The 23,159-nt window shown below is 51.4% G+C and overlaps 2 protein-coding genes across 4 annotated transcripts; both read right to left on the bottom strand.

Moving 5' to 3' along the window:
- Window positions 1-613: 613 nt before the first annotated feature.
- RPS4X (ribosomal protein S4 X-linked) lies at window positions 614-6,035 on the bottom strand. The gene is made up of 7 exons (XM_054169623.1): window positions 5,815-6,035; window positions 5,508-5,585; window positions 5,102-5,282; window positions 4,574-4,671; window positions 3,308-3,479; window positions 1,363-1,520; window positions 614-771 (listed from the first exon to the last, which is right to left on the bottom strand). The coding sequence occupies exons 1-7, from the start codon at window positions 5,815-5,817 to the stop codon at window positions 670-672; spliced, it is 792 nt and encodes a 263-aa protein (XP_054025598.1). The 5' UTR covers window positions 5,818-6,035; the 3' UTR covers window positions 614-669.
- A 1,462-nt stretch (window positions 6,036-7,497) lies between these two features.
- Window positions 7,498-21,241, bottom strand: HDAC8 (histone deacetylase 8). Of its 3 annotated transcripts, XM_054169653.1 has the most exons (11): window positions 21,142-21,241; window positions 20,513-20,565; window positions 19,242-19,372; window positions 17,411-17,552; window positions 15,175-15,287; window positions 14,082-14,159; window positions 13,552-13,660; window positions 11,732-11,904; window positions 10,518-10,612; window positions 7,898-8,003; window positions 7,498-7,611 (listed from the first exon to the last, which is right to left on the bottom strand). In XM_054169653.1, the coding sequence occupies exons 1-11, from the start codon at window positions 21,220-21,222 to the stop codon at window positions 7,589-7,591; spliced, it is 1,104 nt and encodes a 367-aa protein (XP_054025628.1). In that variant the 5' UTR covers window positions 21,223-21,241; the 3' UTR covers window positions 7,498-7,588. The 3 variants fall into 3 exon arrangements, with proteins under 3 accessions (XP_054025628.1, XP_054025630.1, XP_054025629.1); XM_054169655.1 differs by lacking the exon at window positions 20,513-20,565 and having other exon boundaries at window positions 7,504-7,611; window positions 21,142-21,240; XM_054169654.1 differs by lacking the exon at window positions 7,498-7,611 and having other exon boundaries at window positions 10,518-10,616; window positions 21,142-21,234.
- Window positions 21,242-23,159: the final 1,918 nt, after the last annotated feature.

Here is a 23,159-nt window from a genome sequence, read left to right as displayed (position 1 = left end):
AGCAAGAAAGAAAAGTACAGGAGGCAGAGAATAAAGGGGACAATGACAGGAGGCAGGACAAAGGGATAGAAGAGGATGCAGGAATTACAGACACAGGCACCATGACAGAATGGGGAAAAAAGGGAAGAGTATGAGCCAGCACTGGAGGCAAAAACACCAATGGTGATGGGCAGTGGGAGAGAGATATGATAAAAAAAACACTAAGGAAGAGAATGAAAGAGCAGCAGCACATGAGGAAGATCCCCAGTAAGCAGCCACCCCCTCTCCACCATCCACCCCTGCATTTGTCACAGAGCCTCCCCCGCTCAGTCCCACAGCTGGGGAACATCCCAGAGAGCCTCAGGCCTGTCTAACAGCACCGTCCCCAGGGAGAGCACAGCTGGCTTCTCCCAGTCCCCTACTCCTCCAGCATGTCCCTGGGATGCCAACAGCTTCCTGGGGACACATCAGCCTGGAGGTTCTCCCAGCACTCCATTCCTCCCAGCCTTTCTGGAAGGCGGCTCAGGTTACCAGGAGTCTCCCCAGATCAGCAGAACCTACCCGAGAGCAGAGCGTGGCTTCACAGTGCAGCTCACCCCAGCCCTGGGACGCTCCCCAGCCACTCACACAGCCATTTGGTAAACAGTTTAATTAACACACTGCCAGGAGCACTGCCAGCCTGAGCTGCAGTTAGCCGCTGCTCTGCTTGGCTGCCAGTCTCTTGTCTCTCTCCTCAGCGATCGTCAGGCGGATGCCCTTTCCACGGGGCAGGGAGATCCATGGCTTGTTGCCCTGCAGCAAAGAAGAAGCCATTTCACATCAGGAAACCCAGACAGGGCCAGAGCTCTCCCTCTCAGAAAGGGAAAAGCAGCACAAGCCATGCCAGGTTATGCACATGTGGCTGTGGCATTGGCCCAGCAGAAGTCCCTTACAAAAGGGCCAGGTCCACACCTGCCTCTTTCAGTCGTGTCCATGAAAAATGCACTTCAGCCAGGACTGACCTACCACCCCTATCCAACCTGGGCAGAAGACTCCCCTGGGGAATGGCAACACAGCAGAGGCACTGCAGGGGAAGGCATGCTCAAAGCAGCTGCCCAGGTCCCAGCAAATTCTGAGCATTCTTACATTAAAAAACCAAGCATGGGGCTGCTTCTGGACAACATCCCTATACCTTCATTTAGGGATGCTTCCCCTTCCCAGAACCATCAGCTCAGAGTGGGCAGAATCATAGGGAGAAGAGTCAGAACTAGTGTAAGCACTGGAGCTTCACTGGGTGGGCAGGCAGGTGACAAGAGACACCAACACCCCTCTGCCTCAGCCAGCAGCCCCCAACAACAGGGGAGAACCCACCCACCTCATGCCCATCCACCCCTGCTTGCTTACTTTGCCAATAACGAAGATGTTGGAGAGCCTGGTGGCAAAGCTGTTGCCATTGGCATCCTTCACGTGAACCACATCAAATGACCCAGGGTGTCTCTCCCGGTTGGTGATCACACCAATACGGCCCAAGTTGGCACCGCCTGTCACCATGCACAGGTTTCCTGGGGGTGAGGGAAGATGGTTGTGAAAAAAACTGGCACCACATGCCAAAGTGAAGCCCTTCCACTTGGAGTCTTTGAGGAGCACTGCTGCAGAGAGGCACAGGCAGAGCCACACTGGCCCAAGGAAGCAACCACCAGAGCACCTAGAGACACATCCCGCAGAAACCCTGGCACACACACAATCACAGGTTGGAGAAGGACCCTCAAAGGTCACCTTGTCCAACTCCCCTGTACTCAGCAGGGACTCTCCAACTGCATCAGGTTGCTCAGGGCCTCATCAAGCTTGACCCTGAATGTCTCCAGAGATGGGGTCTCAACCACATCCCTGGGCAATCTGTTCCAGTATTTCACCATCCTCACTGTAAAAAAAACCTCCCCCTTATGCCCAACCTAAATCTACTCTGCTCCAGTTTCAAACCACTGCCCCTCATCCTATCACCACAGACCCCCCAAAACAGTCCCTCCTCAGCCTCCCTGTAGGCCAGGCCAGCCCCTCTAAGGTCGCCCTGGAGCCCTCTCTTCTCCAGGCTGAATAGCCCCAAGTCTCTCAGCCTGTCCTTGTAGAAGTGCTCTAGCCCTCTGACCATCTTCATAGCCCACCTCTTGACCTGCTCCAGCAGGTCCATGTCCTTCTTGTGCTGTGGGCCCAAGATGGACACAATATTCCAGGTAAGGTCTCATCAGAGCAGAGCAGGGTGGCAGAAATCACCTCTCAACATGCTAACCATTGGCCTTCTGGGCTGCAAGCACATATTGCTGGCTCATGTCCAACTTCTTATCCACACCAGCAGCACAAAGAATGACATCCTGTCCTTCAGTCTTGATCAATCACACCACTCAGCTTGGTATCATCTGCAAACTTGCTGCAGGTATACTTTATCTTGCTGTCTGTATCACTGATGAAGATACTGAACTGCACTGGTCCCAGTACAAACCCTGAAGGGACACCACTCATCACCTGTCTCCATCTGAACATTAAGCCATTGACCACTGCCCTTTGTATGCAATCATCCAACCACTTCCTTATCCACTGAACAGTCCACCCACCAAATTCACCTCTCTCCAGTTTATAGAGAAGGATGCTGTTGAGAACTGTGTCGAAGGCTTTACAGAAGACCAGACAGAGGACACCCATTAGTCCTCCCTTGTCCACTGAAGTAGCCACACCATTGTAGAAAGCAAATAGCTGGTCAGGCAGGACTTGCCCTTGGTGAAACCATGCTGGCTTCCTCGAATCACCTCCCTGTCTTCCATGTCCTTTAGCAGAGCTTCTATGAGCTCTTTTCCATGATCTTCCCAGGCACAGAGGCAAGGCCAAAGGAGCCAAACAGCTCTCGGTCACAAGGCTCAGACCAAGTGTTCCCTGCCACCTCCTCAGTTGCATCAGCACCAAGGAAGCATTCCCCTGTCATTTGTCATTGTACACTTGGCTCCGCAACTGAAAACTTTCTCCCATAGTGAAGAGCACCTCCCTGTGGCTGTCCAGAGCTTTCTGCTCACAGCTCCATGAGAGCCAGACTCAAGCAACCTCTCCACTAGTTCACTGCTTCTATCTACTGCCTCATTGCTTTCAGAGTTCTCAGACTCCTTATGCCAAATGTCTTCTAACGCCAGCAGACAAATCTCTGCTCCAGCTCTAGTCAGAGATGCCCCAAGGAAACAACTCCTTTCCCAGAGCTGCCACCATTGAACTCTCTAAAGCAAAGACATCTGGCATTTGTATCTAACCGCCACACAGCTCTCCAGTGGGCAAAAGCAGAGTGTTTTAGATGGGAAGCAAGACCCACCTGTGTCAAACTTAATGAAATCTGTGATCTTGCCCGTCTCCAGGTCAATCTGGACTGTATCGTTCACCTTGATGAGGGGATCTGGATAGCGGATGGTGCGGGCATCATGGGTGACCAGATGAGGGATTCCTTTGGTGCCCACGAAGATCTTCCTCACCTTGCACAGCTTGTACTGCAAACAAACCCCAATACATCTGAAACAGCAAGCAGCACCATGCACCAGGGTACCCTTGTCCCCCTGAGCTGCCAGCCACAGCAGGCCCCAGACCCCAAGTGAAACATGCAGACGTTCCAGGGCTTGCAACTGGAGCCCAGGCAGTGACCTCCTAGCCTACTGCCCCAGCCCCCTCTCATAGGGCTGCCATGCACCTATGCTACAGCCCCACTGGAACACACCTGTGCTTGCCAAACAGCTGCCCAGCCAGGGCTTCAGCCTCCCCATAAACACTAGCTGAACTTTCCCAGGAAAGCCAATGCCAGGGCAGTTTCCTCATTTTGCTCCAAAGCCCGTAGTCACACAGCAGAGGCAGCAGCATCTCACCCAAGACAGAGCTGTATCCCTCCTTTAGCATACCTTGCTTTCCTCTCCTTTCAGCCTTGACTCCTTCACAGCCACTTTGGGACTCATGGGTCAAATTAAGTGGTAGACAGAGGTAAAAGCTGAGAAGGCCCCAGGCACACCACATCCAGCTACAACACAGCCAGCTCTTCCCTCAGCATCCCCGTGTGCCTGCACAGCCTGTCCTTAGGAAGGACATGCAAAAGAGGGTGCAGACTTGCAGCTTAAGCACACCAACATGCTTGTGTTAAGGAAACACATGCAAGAGCTGCTTCCTAACACCAAAAGCCAGAGAGCAGTTCTGTAAAACACTACTGCAACAAAACCAGGAAGGAGTTCAAGGCTTTTACACCACAGGTAGTACCATGTTTCTGACCACAGCCCTATGCCAAGGCTCACCACATACAGCAGGGTCACTGCTCTCCCAAAACTCCCTGTTAAAATAACCCAATCCATGCCAACATGGTCAACACAACCAGCAGACAATGCACCTACAGTAATCTAGAAGCTGCTCTCACAGCACCAAAAGATTGCCCCCCTGCCAAACGTTTCATACCCCAACCCCAAAGGTCTTGATCTTCTCAAGGGTGGCACGGACTAAGCTTTCAAGGAAGAGACGCAACAGCTCCCATTCAAGAGTTGCCAAAGAAATGCTGCCCCAACCAAACCCAAGTGGGCCTAAGCTTACCCAGGCTGAAGCCCCTCACCTTGGCCTCCTCAGCTGTGATGCGGTGAACAGCAAAGCGACCCTTGGTATCGTACACCAAGCGGAAATGCTCGCCTGTCTTCTCGATGCTGATGACATCTGAGTTCAGAGTGGGAAAGAACACAGCAGCTGTTATCAGCTACACTAACCCAACACTAACTCAGCACAAGGCTCAAGTTTAAAAAGAACGAGGGATGCTGAACAACACTTCAGGTGTGAATGATGAGGTACCGCCCCTTGACCACAGGCCCCCACCTTCAACTGTGACACAGTGCAAATGGGCAAAAACTGCTGAAGCTTGAAGCCTGCAGAGCAGTTTAGAAATGCAAGCAGGCAATTACAGGCTGCAAACATCTGGCTTTAGGATTCATAGCAATGCACAACTCCAAACTAAGTCACAAGTACTTATCTTTCCTCCAGCTCCAACAGTAAAACATCTTTTCCCCCACATCATGCTAGCCTCACAAAATATCCCTCCAGCACTGCAGCAGAACTGCCTGAGGAACCCGCACCAGCCCTCCGCACTCACCCATGAAGCCCGCGGGGTAGGTGATGTCTGTGCGGACTTTGCCATCGATCTTGATGAATCTCTGCATGCAGATCTTCTTGACCTCATCTCCTGTCAGGGCATACTTCAGCCTGTTTCGCAGGAAGATGATGAGTGGAAGGCACTCCCTCAGCTTGTGAGGGCCTGTCGATGGACGGGGTGCCTACAAACAGACGCTTTCTGAAGTATGCTCACGACCAGGAGCTCTATCAGCTGTCCCCAGGGGAAGAATGTTACACAGCCAAACACTCCACTGGGCCCGAACAGCCGCTCGTGAGGCTGCGAAGCCGCCTGGGCCTGCAGAGCGGGAAAGGCTGCTGCTCCGGGCAGCCCAGGCCCAGGCTCATCCCCACCCCCATCCCCACCTCCGTCCCCGTCCCGCACTCACAAAGACGCCGGTCAGCTTGTCCAGCATCCAGTGCTTGGGCGCGGCCACGCGCTTCAGGTGCTTCTTGGGGCCGCGAGCCTATGGAGCGGGAAGTGGATATGTTAGGAGCCGCCGCCAGGCCCGGCCCGGCCCGGCCCCCCAGCCGGCCCTCCTTGGCCCCCTCCAGATCCCCGTTCCCCTCGGCCCTGGCAAAGGGCTCCCTCCTGAGGCCCTCGATGCAGGGGGAGCGGCCGCAGACCGCGGCGGGTGGTGGATGGCGGTGGATGGCGGCGGATGGCGGAGGTGAGCGGCCACACCACGTACTCACCATGGCTGCGCTCGGCCAGGAAAAGACCGCAGCTTCCGGGCCGCCCGGGATATCCGCGAGCGAGGCGGCCGCGCCGTGGCGCGCCCCCTGCCGGCCCGGAGGTCCAGCGCCGCCCGGTGCCAAGGCAAGGAGGCGTGCGTGTGCCCCTCCCAGCCGCGGTGCCCCGCTGACGTGCTGCCCACGGGATGGAATTGGGGGGGGGTGCGTCGGTCTGGGCAGCTTCCACCAGCGAGGTGGGGTGTCCCGGCCCCTCCTGCCGCAAGCGGCCTCGCCTATAGCACTCCACTTCCAGCAACTGCATCCGTTTGACAATTCGGGGGGGTTCCTATTGTTTGCTATCCAAATTGTGTTCCTGAAGCAGCTCCTGTCTGTGCCTGGGGCAGGTGGGTGGGTAGGTAGAAGCGGCCAGCCAGCCAGCTTCTCTGCTCCCTCCCATCTCATTTCTCTCCTGGCTGAATGATCTGCAGGGCTGACATCTTCTGTGGGCACTAAGAGAGCCTTCGCTGTGCTGGTGGCAATGCCAGCCTCCTTCCAGCAGCCACTGAACAAGGCCAATCTCAGCCTGTCCTACTACAGCAGGAGCCAAAGGGACATGGTGGAAACAGGAAGGGGGTCAGGAATCACTCTAGGGGACATGGGAGCCAGGGGATACAGACATGAGTCCTGCTGAACTCCTTCCATGCTGGATTTCCTGTTGTTTAGATCAGTTGTGGAAAACAAGAGATCAAACCAAAGCCAGGCCAGGCTGGGTGTCCTTTCATCTTGTTATTTATTCCAGTGTAACCTAATTTAAGCAACAGGAAATATTCTTTCCCACAGTCACTGGCACTCTTTAAAAAGAAACAGCACAGATAAAAGTGTTGCAGGCCAGACAAAGGAAGGGACAAGGGCAGCAGAGCCCGAGCTCCACAGCCCACGGCACCAGGAGGCATCTGCCCCAGGTTCCCTTGCTGAAAGGCCTCAATGAGATGCTGAGTGGCAGCTCTCATGGGGTGCCGGGGCCTCCAGAGCTTCCTCTCCTCGGACAGGGGCTGTGACCCTGCCCCTTGACAGGCTAGAGAGCATCCCCAGGGTCTGGGCCCTCCACAAAGGATTTCAGGAGCCCACCTTGGGAGCTGCTTTATGGGATGGAGCTGGAAGCGACGCTTACAAACACAAATGCAGATCTTCGCTTTCCAGCACTGGACCTCCACTGCACATGTGAAGTGCTGAGGAGAAAGATCACTGGCAAGGCAGGGTGGGTGCAGGAAGAAAGAAAAGGCCTGGAAGAGTATTTCAAATATTTTATTTTAGAAAAATCCCAGTTAAAAACCCAATGGCTATGCCTTTCCCTGGGAAGGAGGCACAGCCCCAGGGCACAGTTGGCTTTTTGGCATTGTTCTCCAGGAGGGCAGCTCAGAAGCCATGCCCCTGCCAAGAGGGCCAATGTGGTGGTGGGCTCCAGCTGGGGAGGGTTCACAGCTTTGAGCAGCCTCTCTCTTAAAAAAAACATTTAAAACCAGTTGTGAGAATAAACTGTGTGATGTTAAAAAAGGAAAGAGAAAGGAGCAAGGAAGGCTCTGCCAGCACTGGAAGGCTGTGGCTGGAGGGCTCACATTCCTGCCTGGGAAGAGCCACAGTGCTCATGGTGCCCAGCAGCTTTTATTCTTTAAAGAGAAAAAGAACAACCAACCAACAAGAATTTCTTCCAAATCTCCCCTGCAGCTCACACAAACACGCCATCTTTCACGCAGGAAATGAATGCTCCTGTGGAAACCTGAGCCTTTCTTCTCTGCTAAACAACATGCTTCAGATTCCCTGCAAATAAAAGCAGGCAAAAAAGGGTATTTCCACTGATACTTCAACCTGACAGAATGGCCTAGCCAGGGGCAACTTTTGCTAAGAGACCCACAGTTCTGAGCTGATGTGCTACCAACACCAAGAATCCCATGTGAAGCAGGAGACAGGTGATGTTGTACATGATGGGCAGTCAAGTGAATGTAGTTGGTCTTTCTAGGCAGTGAGAAAGACTTTAATGAGCTTTCCTGAAGTCATTTCTATAAGGACTTGTGAGCCTGAAGTACTGTTGGCTTGGACAACTCACCTTTGATACAGTTAAGAATTTCTTGAATTCTCTGTGGCTCATTGCGGTCTGGTCTGCAACTGGGTGTGATCTCCAGCACATAATCAGGACCATACTCTGTGAAGAACTGCAGGAAAGAGAAGGAGAGAGTCAACAGAGAGGTCTCTGGCTGGCTGAGCTGGAGGGAGGGCTGCCCATGGGTCCCTGTTTGTAAAAAGGCAAAGACATATTCTTCATCTGAAGGACATCAAAGAGCTGCTTCTGCAGTGCCTGTGCCCACCTGAAGTTTGCCACCACGACCGACTCCAAGGGTTTGGGAAGCAATGGTGCACCCAAAACCTGTCCACATGCTTTCTTTGGGAAAGCTGTTGGCACTCATTTTACACACAGTTACCTGCAAACCTCATTTTTCAAAGGAACAAAATCTTGGCATAAAACCAAGCAGTGAACAGTCAGAGCTGCCCCCAGGACCAGTTTAAACATGTAAAGACCATAATCATACTGAATGCTCTCATAAATTGAGGCTTACATGTTACCAGTGGGACAAATCCTGAGACAGCAAGATACTTCTTGGGCACACATCACAGAAAACTTGGAAATACCCAGAGAACTCTGTGCTTGCACTGCTACTGACATTTGTTCCTCAGAATCTGATGTTGGTTACCGCAGCACAGAGGAGAGGAAATAAGCAGACTGACAGCTTCCTGGACAATACTGCTCACTTAACATGGCAAAGGAGGCACCATCCTCCAGACTGCACATTCCCATGCTATTTAAGGCCACCACAACAAACCAAGCCAAGTCCAGTGTCCAGGCCAAGGGAGAAAGAGAAACACTTGCAGTGGACACCACCACAACTGTTTCTTGCCATACAAGGGGAAAGAAAATAAACCTTTGAGAGGCATGGTTTGGGAAGAAAGCTCTTGAGAGCTGGAAAGGGGAAATGGCTGTTTGCTACAGAGGACTCCACTTCCCAGTTCTCTGCAGCTCTCTGTGGAATAGCTGTTACATTTGGGGAATTGCCATCTGCTGGGCCAGACACTCAGCTCATCACCAGCTGAGTGGCCTGCAGATGCTGGCACCTGCCTCAGCACTTAGGCAAAAAACAACAGAAGGGCTTCACTTACAATCAGGCTTTGAGACAGTTTCCCCAGCTCCCCTTCTAAAGATAAGTTGTCCCATTTCCTGCCACAAGCCCCTCAAAAGGCCTGACCTGGCCTCCTGTCTGCCCATGTCTGGGAGCAGTGGCAACAGCTGGTGAAGTGGGGAGTGGGGCAGAAGTTGTTTAGTAGGTATAAAGTGCTTTTTATTCCCTCAGCAAGGCCCTTTCTCCTGCTTCTAACAGTCCCAGGGTCCCTGGAAGAAGGGGCAGGGGGTTTTATATGCCTGCCATAAAAATTCTCCTATAGGTGTCCCAAGTGGCAACAGCAGCACTTGGTGACTGCAGCAGCAGCCCACATTTCCCTTACCTCCAGTTCATCCCTCTTCAAGTGCTACATCACAGCTCCAAGAAGCAGGCTGGGCTGTTACCTGGGAACTTGTTTCTCTAGGGTGAATCCTGAGCAGCTCATCCCATCTCCAAAAAACAAAATCACCAGCACCATTACCCTTGCAGGGTAACCCAAACAGGTTGGCCAGCAACAGCACCACAACTCACAGCCAGCTCAGCTCTGCAGGCCAAGTTCTGGAAGGGATACAAATTCCTTTGAGAAGGAGCAGCCAGACTACATAGGACCCTCCTGTGCTCAGTGACATCCTGCAATCAACTCATTCCCACGCTGCTCTTCTCCTTCAGAGCACTCAGTGCAGGAATCAATAACACAGCAAAAAAAACAAACATCCAGAGCAAAACTGAGCAGTAAAAACCTTCAGCAGTTAACTCCTACACAGGAACCCTTTCTTTTCACTTCTCATATATACAAAGGATTCAGTCCCATTTAAAACATGTTTCTTCAGAAACCTACTTAAAATACCATATTTAAGGACAACTTCTCTCCAAAAGTATCTTGCATGTGTAATCACCAGTTTCTAATATGCCAAATTTCCAGTTTCAATCCACACAAGGCCTCACTTCCTCATTCAAACTGTTCCATGAGATCCTCAGAGAGAGGCAAAACTGTAATTCTGCTCTGCAGGCTTGGACTGCTCTGCACATGCAGGTTTGTTTCCATAGGGTCAGTAACACTGACCTATGGCTTCAGATCTACTATGAACCTACAGTTATTCCACCCAAATTCAGCCTGGATTGTGCCCCTCCAACCAGCTGTCCAGCCTGGCTTAAGACTTTAAAACCACCAGCACTGGAACTGAGACACCTCATACATGATCACCGTCAGCTCCTGGCCTCGTGGCCCACTGCCAGGCTGCTGATCAGAAGTAGCACCCAGCACTTTCTGTAAGTTATGAAAGCAGGACTGAAATGTAAAGCCTTGGAAAAGGCCTGGCTCTTTCCTGCCAAAAGTACAGGAAGGTTCTAAAGAGCTGTTTGAACAAAGAGGCGATTCCCCCACCTGTCCCCTCCATAGTAATCTGTTACAGGAGTGTCTCAACAAAACAGGATCGAGCAGCAAGGGTGAGTTCAGATCAGGTAGAACAACTCAGCTCTGGCTCAAGGAGAAAGGAGAGTTTGTCAAAGCTTTACCTCATGATCAGGGATCTCAGAGGACAGAGTTCTCCCAAGGATGACCCCAGTCAAGTATGTCCAGCAGCGAGCTGTGTTGGCAAGATTGTAGCCTCCTGTCTCCAGCAAGAATTGTTGATTTGATTTTGGAGGGGGAAGAGAGTGGGGAAAGGGAAGAGAGAGAGAGAGATTTTAGTGGAAGGAACAAATTGCAGGGGCAACACACACAGTTTACATGAATCCAGTTTATCTCACCCACTCAAGCTGTGTCCAAAACCATCATTTGACACCTACTGGCTATAGGGTGCCAGGTCCTGTATGCAAGGACAGACCTCCCAAACTGAACCACATGGCACAGGCCAGGCTCCTTCAGCCCCCAGCATGAGCCCCCAGCCCCATACACTGGGCTCTCTTCTGGCAACAAGGAGAGGTGTTCAAAGGCAATAGGGAGAGAAGTGAAAGGGCAGCAGTGGAGCCAGGGGAATTCTACTTTTTAACACCAGCCTTTGACCCACAAAGTGTAATACACAGGCCCAGACATTCACTGGTGAGCTCTTCAGCACTCATTAGTACAACTTGTGAGTACTGCACAAGCAAATGAAGTTTCACAGTCAGCATGGTAATGGTCACCTCTGTGGTAATGGCAAATGAGTCCAAAAGAAGAATCCTTAGCTGAAAACAATCCTGCAAGGGACTCAGAATGTTGTTTTTTTTTCCAGCAAAGTTGACTAAAATAGTGAGAGAAAAAATATCACTTTGAAAAGAGAAGGAGACCACATTTTCCAGTTTTGGTTTGGGACTTTCTTTTGTTGCAAGTATTGACTCCTCTCTCAATCTTCACTTCACATGCCTATGTAACCTGCAGTGGTGGGACACCCCTTTGGTATTTTCATCAATGACAAATAGTTGTCCCTCATTTTTTGAGAGCTTTGGGGTTGGTTTTTTGCCTGAAAGGTGCATCCTCAGTATAATGGAAGACATACCACAGCCAAGACCGACCACCTGTACCATGCAGGTAGCCAAAGTCCTTTTCCAGAGGAGACAAGGAGCCTTTAGCTCAAGATCTAAAGGTCTGTGTGAAAACAACACTGCATCACAAAGTGCCCTTCTGATGCTGCCCAGCAGTCACCCTGCTAAACTCCAGTCGGTGCCCAGCCCAAGGACACACACTCAGTGATGAGTGACAGGAGGACAAACCTGTTTCCCTGTGAACAGCAGGATGTGCCTGCACTCACCTCCTCCCAGGATGAGGGTTGCTAGCTGCCACTGCAGGACATACTTGAGGCACTTGCCCACTCCCTCAGGTGTCATGTTGAAAGAACACATGGGATCTCCAGCCATGGTGTCAGCCCCCAGCTGCAGCACAACTGCCTCGGGGTTGAAAGCACTGTACACCTCTTTCAGCACCCTGTGGGGAGGAGAAATGGTTACCACATGCACAGCTCAGAGGGGTGCTGAATGCACGGCCCTGGTTCCTCAGATCTACCAATGCCTCTCAAGCTGTCTGCATTCTCTGCTCCCAGCCCCCACACAACAGTTAGGCTCCCTCTCCTCCCAGTTAGTTAGTTAGTTACTCCCCTGCAGTAAGTTTAGCTCTCAAATCACTCATCAGAAGGCTGATGGAAGGCAAAAACATCACTGAGAACACAGAAGAGAGGGATGTAGTCCTGATTAGCTTAGAAGCATCAAACCAAATGTTTACATTGGCTGCCCTGAGCAGAAGGGCTGCAAGCCAAATCCAGGGGCTTTGCTCTCCTGTAAAAGTCACAGTGAAGAACAGGATCTGGTGAAACAAGAAGCCTAAACTCTGACTCCTCTCACCCAGGACAGGACAAACAGAGGAAAGGCTTAGACTAACTTCTTGCCCTCCTCTTTCCTGCATGGTTCCTGAGGAAGAAACACAATTAATTGCTCCAGCAGATGCCAGGGTACAGCAGGGCCAGTGTTGTGGATACAGTTTATTAGAAGTGCTCTCCTTTGTAGAAGGCAATTAGTCATGTCAAACATTTGGCTGTGCACCACTTTTAGTATTATGATCACCACAAAGGGAATAATGCTGTTTAGCCTTTCTCTCTTCCAGCACAGCCAGAAGATGCTTGGAAAATACTTACTGCTCAGCCCCAAATACATCTCCCACAGATAGACAGAGTTCTGAGCATTTATTTGAAGAAAAATCACCTAGGCCTAAGTTCACAGCTAAAAAGTACTCATCCCTCTCAAGGTCTTTCAAACACTCAAGGCTGACCCATGGCAAATAGACTCCAGTCACCCACAAATGCCTCTCAATATTCAGTTTGCCTAAGGATTCAGCAACACCTCTGAGACCTCTCAAAATCCACGTTCGTTGTACTCAAAAACTGTGACAAGGGAAGGGACAAGGCTTAAGGAAGGACTGCAATTTAAAAGAGTAAATAAAAACTAAAAAGAGAGATTCTCCTCCCTTTCTACTCTGCCCTGGTGAGGCCACATCTGGAACATTGTGTCCAGTTCTGGGCCACTCAGTTACAGAAGGACCTCAGGGAACTGCTCAAAAGAGTCCAGCACAGAGCCGCAAAAATTATGAAGGGAGTGGAACATCTTCCTTATGAGGAGAGCCTGAGGCAGCTGAGGGCTCTTTAGCTTGGAGGAGTCTGAGAGGTGACCTCATTAATGTTTATAAATATGTAAAGGGTGAGTGCCCAGAGGACGGAGCCAGGCTCTGCTGGGTGATGCCCAATGACAGCACAAGGGGCAATGGGTAGAAGCTGAGGCATGGGAAGGTCCATGGAAACAGGAGGAAAATTTTTCCACACAGTGAGGGTGACAGAACACAGGAGCAGGCTACCCAGGGAGGTTGTGGAGTCTCCTTCTCTGGAGATATTCAAAACCCACCTGGATGTGTTCCTGTGTGATCTGGTATAGGGGACCCTGCTCTGGCAGGGGGGTTAGACTGGATGATCTTTCGAGGTCCCTTCCAGCCCCTAACATTCTTTGATTCTATGATTCTGTGAAATGAAATTTGTGCAGTTTCTGCTCTCTAAACCCAAGTAAGCTGCATCAGAGCAAGAGGGCTTACGCTTCACAGATCTGGTAATACTTCTCATCTTGAATGCCATCCTGAATAGGTACATTCACGCTGTAGTAACGACCTTTCCCCAGGCCAACATCTGTCACATCACCAGTGCCTGCAAAACAGAAACAGCTCATGGTTGATGACATGGGAAAGGGGATCAGCAGCAAGAGAAACGTGTGGGATGTCTCAGATGAGAGTATAGGCAGGACCTTCAGCATGCTTATGGAGAAGTCCATTTGCCACCACCAGCAAAGGAGAGGTTGGATGCACCTGGTTCTCACCCTCTGCCCAGTTCTGTCACGCAGCCTTTAAGGGCTGCAGGTGGCTGCCCAGCAGTGTCTCTGTCCAGACCCTATTCACAACCAGAACGGGGGAAATGCCAAACCTCGTTTCTCCCTCTTTCCTTCTCCTGGGTCAACAGGAGAGGCAATGAGACGCTTCTGCTGGACAGAGGGAGTGAGTCTTGCCCTTGCTGGGACCTCATCGCTGCTACATGAACCCAATTAGCAAAAGCCTCATTGAGTTCAACTTGCCTGGGAAAAATCCTGGAGAAAACTTGTGCAGAGAAACAGTCATGACTTTTGAGGTGAAACTAAAGGCATCTTCAACTCCTATGAGAAAATGGGAGAGAAAAAACATTTCATGCATCTTTTCTATAAACAAGAGTCTAAACACAACAATGAGCCATGCAATAAGCAGAGCAGGGACAAAGTGAGCAGAGTAGAAAACCAGATCTGCCTCAATAAATCCATCCTTCATCAACAGTGACACAAATTCAACAGCATCAAAGGTCACAACTGAAATTGTTTTGGTGGGTGTCATGCTAATCTGTGCTGAATGGATCTCAATTCCTCAGGTCAGTGTCCACACTACCAGCACTCACTTGCATCCCTTGGCCTGCAAGGCTTGGGGAAGGAGTTGAGCAGAGATGCCTTGGCTAGAGCTTGGCTCTGATTAGAAGCAGAGCTACCAAGCTCTCTTGCTTTTTCTCAGGGCTGCAGCAGTTCAAAATGCCTTTTTCTTAAAGACATGCTAAAATAGTAGCAGGGGGAGGACAAGAAGTAACAGGAAACTTAACAGAAACCAAATGTGGGAGGGAAACACAGCAAAATGAATCACATCATAAAATTTAGGAGAGCAGGAAATGTTAAACAGTGTTGAAATAAGGTACCTGAAGGAGAGAGCAATTTCAGCAAGGCCAGCTCTGGCTTTAGCTTTATAACATCAAGCCTTCTTTTAAAAGCATCATCTACTACTGACTGCTTCCCTCTTGCACAGGTGGCATTAAACAATTAAACGCTGTCAACAGCTGTTCTGCTGGGAGACAGGGGACGTGGGAGAAGTCCTTGCTAGAAAGCCACTAGCAGAGGGCTAGTGGAATGGGAATGGAAATGTTATTTGTTGCTTTAGGTACAAAACCACTCCTCAGACCCTGAAGAGAGGTCCGATCAGCAGCACAGGGCAAATCCATAGAACAAGACAAGGCAGAAATGGATGGAGGGAATCTGACTGTACTGAAAGGAGCCAAAGCCATAACTATTGCAGCAAGCAAAGCCTTGCTGCCCCAACAGGCCTTGATTTCTCCCATTCTTCAAGCTGAGGTGGAGCTGCTGTGCTGGGCCTTACCATCCCCGTGATGCAAATCCAAATCTATGTAAAGGACGCGGTCAAATTTCTGGCGCAGGCGCAGGATCCCCAGGACAGCATCGTTCAGGTAACAGAAGCCAGAAGCTTCATCTCTGTGAAAACAATGTCCATGAGGCTGAACATCGCCGATGCAATTGCCACTCACCTTGGTATTGTTACTCCTACTTTGCAAGTCTCCTTCCACCTCACAGGGACATGGAGGAGGATGGAGAGCAGCAACCAAGGGATGGGTCAGGGACAGCTAAAAGCCTGGCTAAGAAGCACAGACAGCATGTCTGCTTGGGCCAGTTCAACCCCAGCCTTGAAGGCATCTGGTAAAGCATTAGCTGGCCCTGTTGCCTCTTCCTGACCATGGGGGGCTTCATAGGTTACCTCTGCCCATCTTGCTGTTGCACAAATGCACTTTCTGCACTTCTAAAGAAGTTCAGAGCCACTTGACTCAAATGCACTTTCCACTGTACCTCCTCTCCCTCTGCAGCAAGAGGACAGGCCCCTGAACAGTCACAGTACCACAGTATCACCAAGGTTGGAAGAGACCTCAAAGATCATCAAGTCCAACCTGTCACCACAGACCTCATGACTGGACCATGGCACCAAGTGCCACGTCCAATCCCCTCTTGAACACCTCCAGGGATGGTGACTCCACCACCTCCCTGGGCAGCACATTCCAATGACGAATGACTCTCTCCATGAAGAACTTTCTCCTCACGAGTCTAAACTTCCCCTGGCACAGCTTGAGACTGTGTCCTCTTGTTCTGGTGCTGGTTGCTAGAGAGAAGAGACCAACCCCTTCCTGGCTACAACCACCTTTCAGGGAGTTGTAGAGAGCAATGAGGTCACCCCTGAGCCTCCTCTTCTCCAGGCTAAACAGTCCCAGCTCCCTCAGCCCCTCCTCATAGGGCTTGTACTCAAGGCCTCTCCCCAGCCTTGTTGCCCTTCTCTAGACACATTTAAGTGTCTCAATGTCCTTCCTAAACTGAGGGGCCCAGTCCTACTTGGCCCACATGTTCCTGTGAGTACTGGACAGACAGGCAGACTCCATCCATGCTGTCTGCATCACAGGTCACAGGAAGATCCTGGCAGTGAAAGGCAGGTCCAGGCCAGTGGCAATACTCTGCTGCTCTGTTCCAAACTCTCGGGGTATGAAGGCTAAGCCTCTTCCCGTAGCAACACTCTCCCTTTCTGCCCAGAAAAACAGGAGCACACGGAGTCCCTCACAACACAGCTCCTGAGCCTGGCCAGAGGAGAGCCCCAGCAGCTAAACAGAGGACTGATGTTGTGTGGAAAGATTTATCCCTCACATATATCAAGGCACAGCTTCCATATTCTTGACACCAAAGGAAGAAGAAAGTTTCTTAATCCCTGCTCCAGACTTGCTTCAAGGTGAAGTCCATGTCACCTCTTGGTGCTAGCTCCTTCATCCGCCCTGGATACCTGATTTAAACCAAAACTCTACACTTTGCAGTAAGAGTGTCCAAACCCCTCTTCCCCAACAACCTTTGCCTAATTAATGGTAATTAAATATTAACAGTAATTTAATATTGAAGTCTCAATATGCTAATGAGGAAAATCAAGTACATGCTAAACAAAGAAGCTTAAGGAGGGTAGATTTAGACTGGACATTAGGGAGATACTGGAACAGGGAGCCCAGGGAGGTCATGGATGTCCCTTCCCTTGGAGGTGTTCAAGGCTAGGTTGGATCAGGCCTTGAGCAACCTGGGCGAGTGGGAGGTGTCACTGCCCATGGCAGGCGGGTTGGAACTGAATGATCTTTAAAGGTCTCTTCCAACCCAAACCATTCTATGAATCTGAGAATAAATGACTGTGTTACTCAATGTTCCTCCCAAACCATGCTAAACAATCCCTAGAGGGTAGGGACAGCCTGGGCTGGGGTATAAAACCAGTGAGAGGAATGTTTCAGGGTGCACTGCCTCTGGCACCAGGGAGCATGTGTGCTGCTGGCACTGGTACCAGAGTCAGTGAGGTGGGGTGCAGCATGGGCCAGCACAAGCACCAGCTGTAGCAGCAGCTGGATTGGGGGTGAAAGCAGAAACAAGGCCAGTGGCCATGTGCTCCTCTTCCTCCATTCCAGAACGGAATGCTGTCTCTCCCAGCCGAATCGCCACACGCTGAGGGTTGGCAGGGAAGCTGGGAGTTAGGAGGTGGGGTTGAGACACCAGGTGAGAAAACACAAGGGAAGAGATTGTTTCCTTACTTCTTTGCATGATGCCACCCTCCAGGCCAGTTTATTGCTACCTTGCACATGCCGTCCAGCAGGCACTGGGCTGCAGTGATGGTTGCTCCTCCCACGGCTGCCGCGTACTCAAAGATCCCTTCGGTAGCCGGACAGTCGTAACCTGTGAGCAAGAATCCACGTGTCAGACACAACAGGCCTTTTCCTCTGGGGTGAAGCACATTCTCTTTGTGTTGAGCTCTCTCTCTGTCTTTAGCCACTGCTCTAACGTTTTGTTCCAGACGCAATGAATGTGCCAGGGCACAAACCCCTCCCAAGAGGTATCCGATTCAGACTCGCACAGCAGATTTAGTGGGTGTAAGGACAAAAACAACTGTGCTGGGTTTGCATGGAAATGTTTTGGTAGGGAAGGAGGGCTGCAGGGGTGTCTTCTGTGAGGAGACACCAGGAGTTGCACCCATGCTCGACAGAGATGGCTTCATGATAGATTCACTGCTGGCTAAGGCCCCATCAGCAATGCTGGTGGTGCTTCTGTGATACTGTACCAAAGAACAAGTGAAAAATGCTGCACAACAGCTAGGAGGGAGGAGTGGGAATATGTGAGAGGAACAACTATGCAGGCACCATGGTCAGTGAAGGAGGGGAGGAGATGCTCCAAGTATCATAGCAGAGATTCTCCTGCAGCCTGCACAGCCCATGGAGATCCACAGTGGAGCAGACATCCAGTTACAGCCCATGGAGGACGCCACACCAGAGGATAAACACAGTTTTCACTGCACTGCTCAGGCTGTACTAAGTCCAGGCAGGCAAGAGTCCTTCAGTCAAGATGTAAGCTAAGTCATCAGGCAAACAGCAGCTGCTCCAGGCCTGTTCACCTGAGCCCTCCACCACAGCAGGCTTGCAGCAGCCAGTCTCAGCTCTCTTCCAAGGGCAGCAAGTGGGGTCTTTGTCTTGCCTAAGATCTCTAAAGCAGCAGCAGTGGCACTGGCTCTCAGTATGCGAGACAAGGAGCAGCTGACAGTTCCCTGTCACCTTAAATCTGTCCTATTACCCTAAGCTCACCTTGCAAAGACCAGGCCTGAGGCCTCCCTGCATTTCAAAAGAGCAATACTAAGCAAGGCTTCAGGTTTTTTCTTTCTTTCCTTTATTTTTCAGAGAACCCTGAGTTTCTCACCAGTCAGCTAGTTTCTCATGGCTTGCTGTTTTGGAATATACTGTTTCTGTCACAAGACAGACTGGTTTTGTCATGAGTTGTTTCCAAATTGTGTTCTTCACTTCCTGAACAACATAGAGAGTTCAAGTATACAAACTAAACATAGATAAAGAGAGTTTATGGTACAAATTGACTATCAGGAACTAAAGGCAGTGAGAGAGTGTCCTTGGTGCCATAAAAGGTGATTTGAGGAAGGGGTTTGGGAGACCCCAGACCACAAACATTTTGCTGAATCCTGCTCCATGAATAGGTAGTAGGTAGAAGGAATAATTGTATTAGGTCAGTGTGACTTTGTAAAAGCTCATGTACAAATAGGTAAAAGAACTTTTCACCAGGGCTCGTGGGCTGTAGAGCAATCCCCCATGAAGCCCAGCACTGAACAGGGAAATGATGCTGCTTATGCACAGAGGTGTCTTAAGCTTTTTGATTGCACCATCACCCCTGCTGGCAACAGTGGAAACACCAGCCTGACAGGTGACCACCGGCTCACAGGGTTCAGCAACACCCCGCCAAAGAGAGTTTCCCTTCACAAACAGCCCAGCAGCCCACCTGAGCTCACCCCTGTCTAACCTCAGCTCCAGCAAAAAGCATGCTGGACCTAATATTAAGTTGTCCCTCACTGAAGACACACATCCTTACCCAGTCCATACTCCACAGACTCCGGATGATCATCATCTCCCTCCTCACTGACTTTCTGCAGGTGCTGCAGGTAAGCATCTGTGTGGAAGCTTGCCATCTCCTCCATGGAGGCCACTTTTGGCTTGATTATCCTAGACAGAGAGGACGAAGGGAGTACATCAGGACAAGAGACTCCAGGATTCCAGCTTTAACCTCCTCTGACTAGAAGCCTTCTTTAGGCAGTAAGTGATGAAAAAACAAACCAACTCCCTCTTCTTCTCAGTGGATTGGTGCTTTGAGTGAGAAGGCCATTCAGCTTAGCTGGAGTAGGCCTTTTCCCCTGCTGTGCTCACCCCAACACTTGCAGGTGCTGCCTGCATTAACCTTTCCACTTTACTTCAAGTTTTTTCCCCTTTTCTGCATTGTTCACCCCGTTTGAGCAATCCTCAGCAGATCCAATGTTCTGGTTACGAAGAGAGCAAACAATGAGAGTGAAAATATCCACTGTCCAGTGCTATGGAAGGACACCAGCCTGTTGGGTCAAGAGTTTAGCATGCTCTTAACTTCACCTGCACTCAAAGCAGACACCGTCTCTGTCCTCAGCAACGCATACATCACCCTTCCCTGCTTTGGGCACTTTGGACATTCCTCCTAAATAAATCTTGTGACATTGTGAAGCCCTCTCCAAACCACAGACTCTGGGGCTGCAAGCAGGCAATGCATCACAGCTCCATTGTTACTGGAAGGATGCAAGAAGCTTCCAGCTTACCCATGGGATTTTTCAAAGATTTTATGAGATGTTACACAACAGAGGCTGAACTAAGTCTAAGTGAACTAAGTCTAAGTGAAAACCCTTTCACATCTCCCAGTGTCAAGAGACTAACGGGGTAGGAGAGTTCTCACTCTTTCACCTCAGACTTCATCATCTTCTCTCCTGAACAGCACCAAGACCTCACAAAAAGTCTTCCAAATCAGTCATAACACACCAAAACAACATGGTCCTTCTCAGCATCAGCACTGGCCAGTGGACTCAGAGCAGTGCCAGCAACTTCTGCTCAGAGCCACATGCACAGAGAGTGACAGTGGGCTATAAGGGGAAAGCACAATGCAATTTGTACTCCATTGGACCAGAAAGAGTGACCACAAATTACACCTTCCATAATTACCACAGTGTTGTCCATCTAGCAAAACAGATTTCCCTTAGATCCTACAAGATCATGCTGCCAGCAAGGGCAGTAAACTCAAACCTTAGCAAAGAAAACAGCCTCTTCACAGAAAAGGGGAGCACTTACTTCATCTGGTCAAGCAAGGAATATGCTTCAATCAGTGAATGTACCATACTGGCCTAAAAAAAAACCAACAGTAAGACCATGAGGGCAGCTCCAGCACAGGGTTCAGACAGCAACTAAGGGCTAAAGTAACTCGCAGAGGTGTGACCGTGAACTCTCCCAGCAGCACAACCGAACTGGCACCAGCCTGAGCTGGGTCCCGGGGCAGGGTCTCCCCCGCAGAGGGTACGCAGTGGGGCAGGGGATGTGGGGGGGCCTCCCCTCCCGGTGTGTCAGCGAAAGGCACCGCAGCACACAGCAGCTGGAGGCCGGGGCACCCGGGCAGCGTCCCTTGTGCGTTCCCGCCCTGCCAGAGGCAGCCTGAGGGCATGCTCCGGCTCTTCCTCCATCCTCGCACCGCTGGCCAGGTCCGGGACGCCCCCGCAGTGCTTCCCCCAAGCTCCTCTCACCCTTCCTCTGTCCCCGACACCGCCTACCCCCCGAAAGCCCCCGGACTGCCCGGCAGCCTCCCGCGAACACCCCCGACCTCGGGCCTCACCGCGGCGCCCCCAACATCCCCGCGCCGGGGTCCCGCCGGGCCCGGACCCGCCCCCTCACCCCTCCCGGCCCGCAGCCCCCGGCGCGGCGCTGACCCGCTTGGGCACTTTGCAGAGGGAGTCGCAGAGGGCCATGTACTCCGGGCTGTACACGTACACCGGCGGCGCCGCCGCCATCAGCGCCGCACGCCCGGGGCACGCCGGGAGGAGCCGCTCCGGCCCGGGGCACGCCGGGAGCCGTAGTCTCCCCCTCCCCGGGGGGACCGGGAGCACTTGGGAGCTCCAGCTCGGACCCGCGGCGCCGGGGACCTTCCCTCCCGGGGATTCTCCCTCCCCGCCGAGCACGGCCAGCGAGAACAGGTCGCACAGGCGTGTTAGAGATGTTTTATTGAGACTCGCTCCACCCAGCACGGCCTGGAGCTTTTTCGTTACAAACTAACAGCTATCCTTTAAAAATGCCCGAGGCTGGCATGCACCCACCGGGAGGCCTCTCGCCAGACGGGTGCGACCCCAAAGGTGCCCAGTACTTGCCACCATGGCTCCACCTGCTCAGTCAGGGCCCCGCCGATTCCCAAATCGAGGACACAGTCTCAAGCTGCGCCAGGGGAAGTTTAGGCTCGAAGTGAGAAAAAAGCTCTTCACAGAGTTGTTAGCCATTGCAAGGGGCTGCCCAGGGAGGTGGTGGAGTCACCGTCCCTGGAGGTGTTCAAGAGGGGACTGGATATGGCACTTGGTGCCATGGTTTAGTAGTCATGAGGTCTTAGGTGACAGGTTGGATTTGATGATCTTTGAGCTCTTTTCCAACCTTACTGATTATGATTCTATGAAATGCAGCTTCCCTCTTGCTTGGGACAGAGACATCGGGCTGGGGATGGCTGTTAAAGCCCTCTCTTCCTGGAGCTAGGTTGAAACTATCCCTGTGTAGCTATTACACAACAGCTGCTACCGCAAGCAGCAGCCCTGACAACCCTTAATTATTGTCAAGCCCAACCTGAAAGCCAAGCAGTGCTGGAGATAAGAGACACAGGCAAACATCAGTGCTGAAGGGAGCTGCCCTGGCGTGAGCTGAGCTGCAGCCTTGAAAACAGGGTTGAAAAGCAGGAGCAGCAGGTGGCAGCACTGCCCCTAGAGCAGGCAGAGCCGGAGCAGCAACGTGAGTGGAACGTCGCCTGCACCCGGCCAGCTCAAGAGGCAAGTTCAGGTTGTGGTCATCACCCTATCAGAAGGAGCTTAGCTATAGTCTCCACCCACCAGAAAGCCATGTCCTCTGTACTCATCAGAATGGCTGCGGCAATTCAGAGCTCCCATGAGCATAATGCAGCCACCCAAGTCTCAGGCTGCAGGATGTGCCACAGCCTTTCGCTGCAATCAGCTGACAGTAGTGAGAACCCATGTTCAGAGCAGAGGACAATCTGCTCAGCCTACTGGCACAGCCACAGGAAGAAGTGGAAAGGTACAGGAGCTGCAGGGAGTCAGAAAGACCCAGAAGGTGGAGCCAAGCTCTTCCTTCTCTAAGACAGAAACAGCCACGAGAAAAAAAGGCAAGTCCAGTGGCAAATGGCATCCCTCAGGGGTCTATATTATGACCAGTACTATTTAATATCTTCATCAGTGACAAAGTGGGACCAGGTACCCTCAGCAAGATTACACCAAGCTGAGTGACACACCTGAGGGATGCGACGCCATCCAGAGGGACCTGGACATCCTTGAGAAATGGGCCTGCATGAACCTCATGAGGTTCAACAAGACCAAGTACAAGGTCCTGCACCTGGGTCAGGGCAACCCCCAGTACCAATCCAGACTGGGGGACAAAAGGATTGAAAGCAGCCCTGTGGAGAAGGAATTGGAGGTACTGGCGGATGAAAAGCTGGACGCTAGCCAGCAATGTACAGTTGCAGCCCACAAAGCCAACTGTATCCTGGGCTGTATCACCAGCCATGTGGGAAGCAGGTAGAAGGAGATTCTGCCCCTCTGCTCCAGTCTGGTGATACTGCTCTGGAGTAGTGCATCCAACTCTGGAGTCCTTGGCACAAAAATAGTCCAAGAGCTAGACCCCTCTGCTAGAAAGAAAGGCTGAGTGACTTGGGGTTCAGACTGGAGAAGCGAAGGTTCTG

This window comes from Dryobates pubescens, chromosome 18, assembly GCF_014839835.1.
Source record: "Dryobates pubescens isolate bDryPub1 chromosome 18, bDryPub1.pri, whole genome shotgun sequence".
Lineage (NCBI taxonomy): Eukaryota > Metazoa > Chordata > Aves > Piciformes > Picidae > Dryobates > Dryobates pubescens.
This window is presented reverse-complemented; position numbering and strand designations above follow the sequence as displayed.

What these genes read in the sequence shown, in the direction of transcription:
- RPS4X (XM_054169623.1), bottom strand. An exon ending in CTACCCCGCGGGCTTCATGG is followed by an intron (nt 4,672 to 5,101) that starts GTGAGTGCGGAG and finishes CTCTGAACTCAG; the next exon opens with ATGTCATCAGCATCGAGAAG. An exon ending in TTTCATTAAGTTTGACACAG is followed by an intron (nt 1,521 to 3,307) that starts GTGGGTCTTGCT and finishes CCTCACCCCCAG; the next exon opens with GAAACCTGTGCATGGTGACA.
- HDAC8 (XM_054169653.1), bottom strand. Translation starts at nt 21,222, where the DNA reads ATGGCGGCGGCGCCGCCGGTGTACGTGTACAGCCCGGAGTACATGGCC. An exon ending in TCCTTGCTTGACCAGATGAA is followed by an intron (nt 19,373 to 20,512) that starts GTAAGTGCTCCC and finishes CTCTCTGTCTAG; the next exon opens with GATAATCAAGCCAAAAGTGG. An exon ending in GGATTTGCATCACGGGGATG is followed by an intron (nt 14,160 to 15,174) that starts GTAAGGCCCAGC and finishes ATTTTCTCATAG; the next exon opens with GAGTTGAAGATGCCTTTAGT.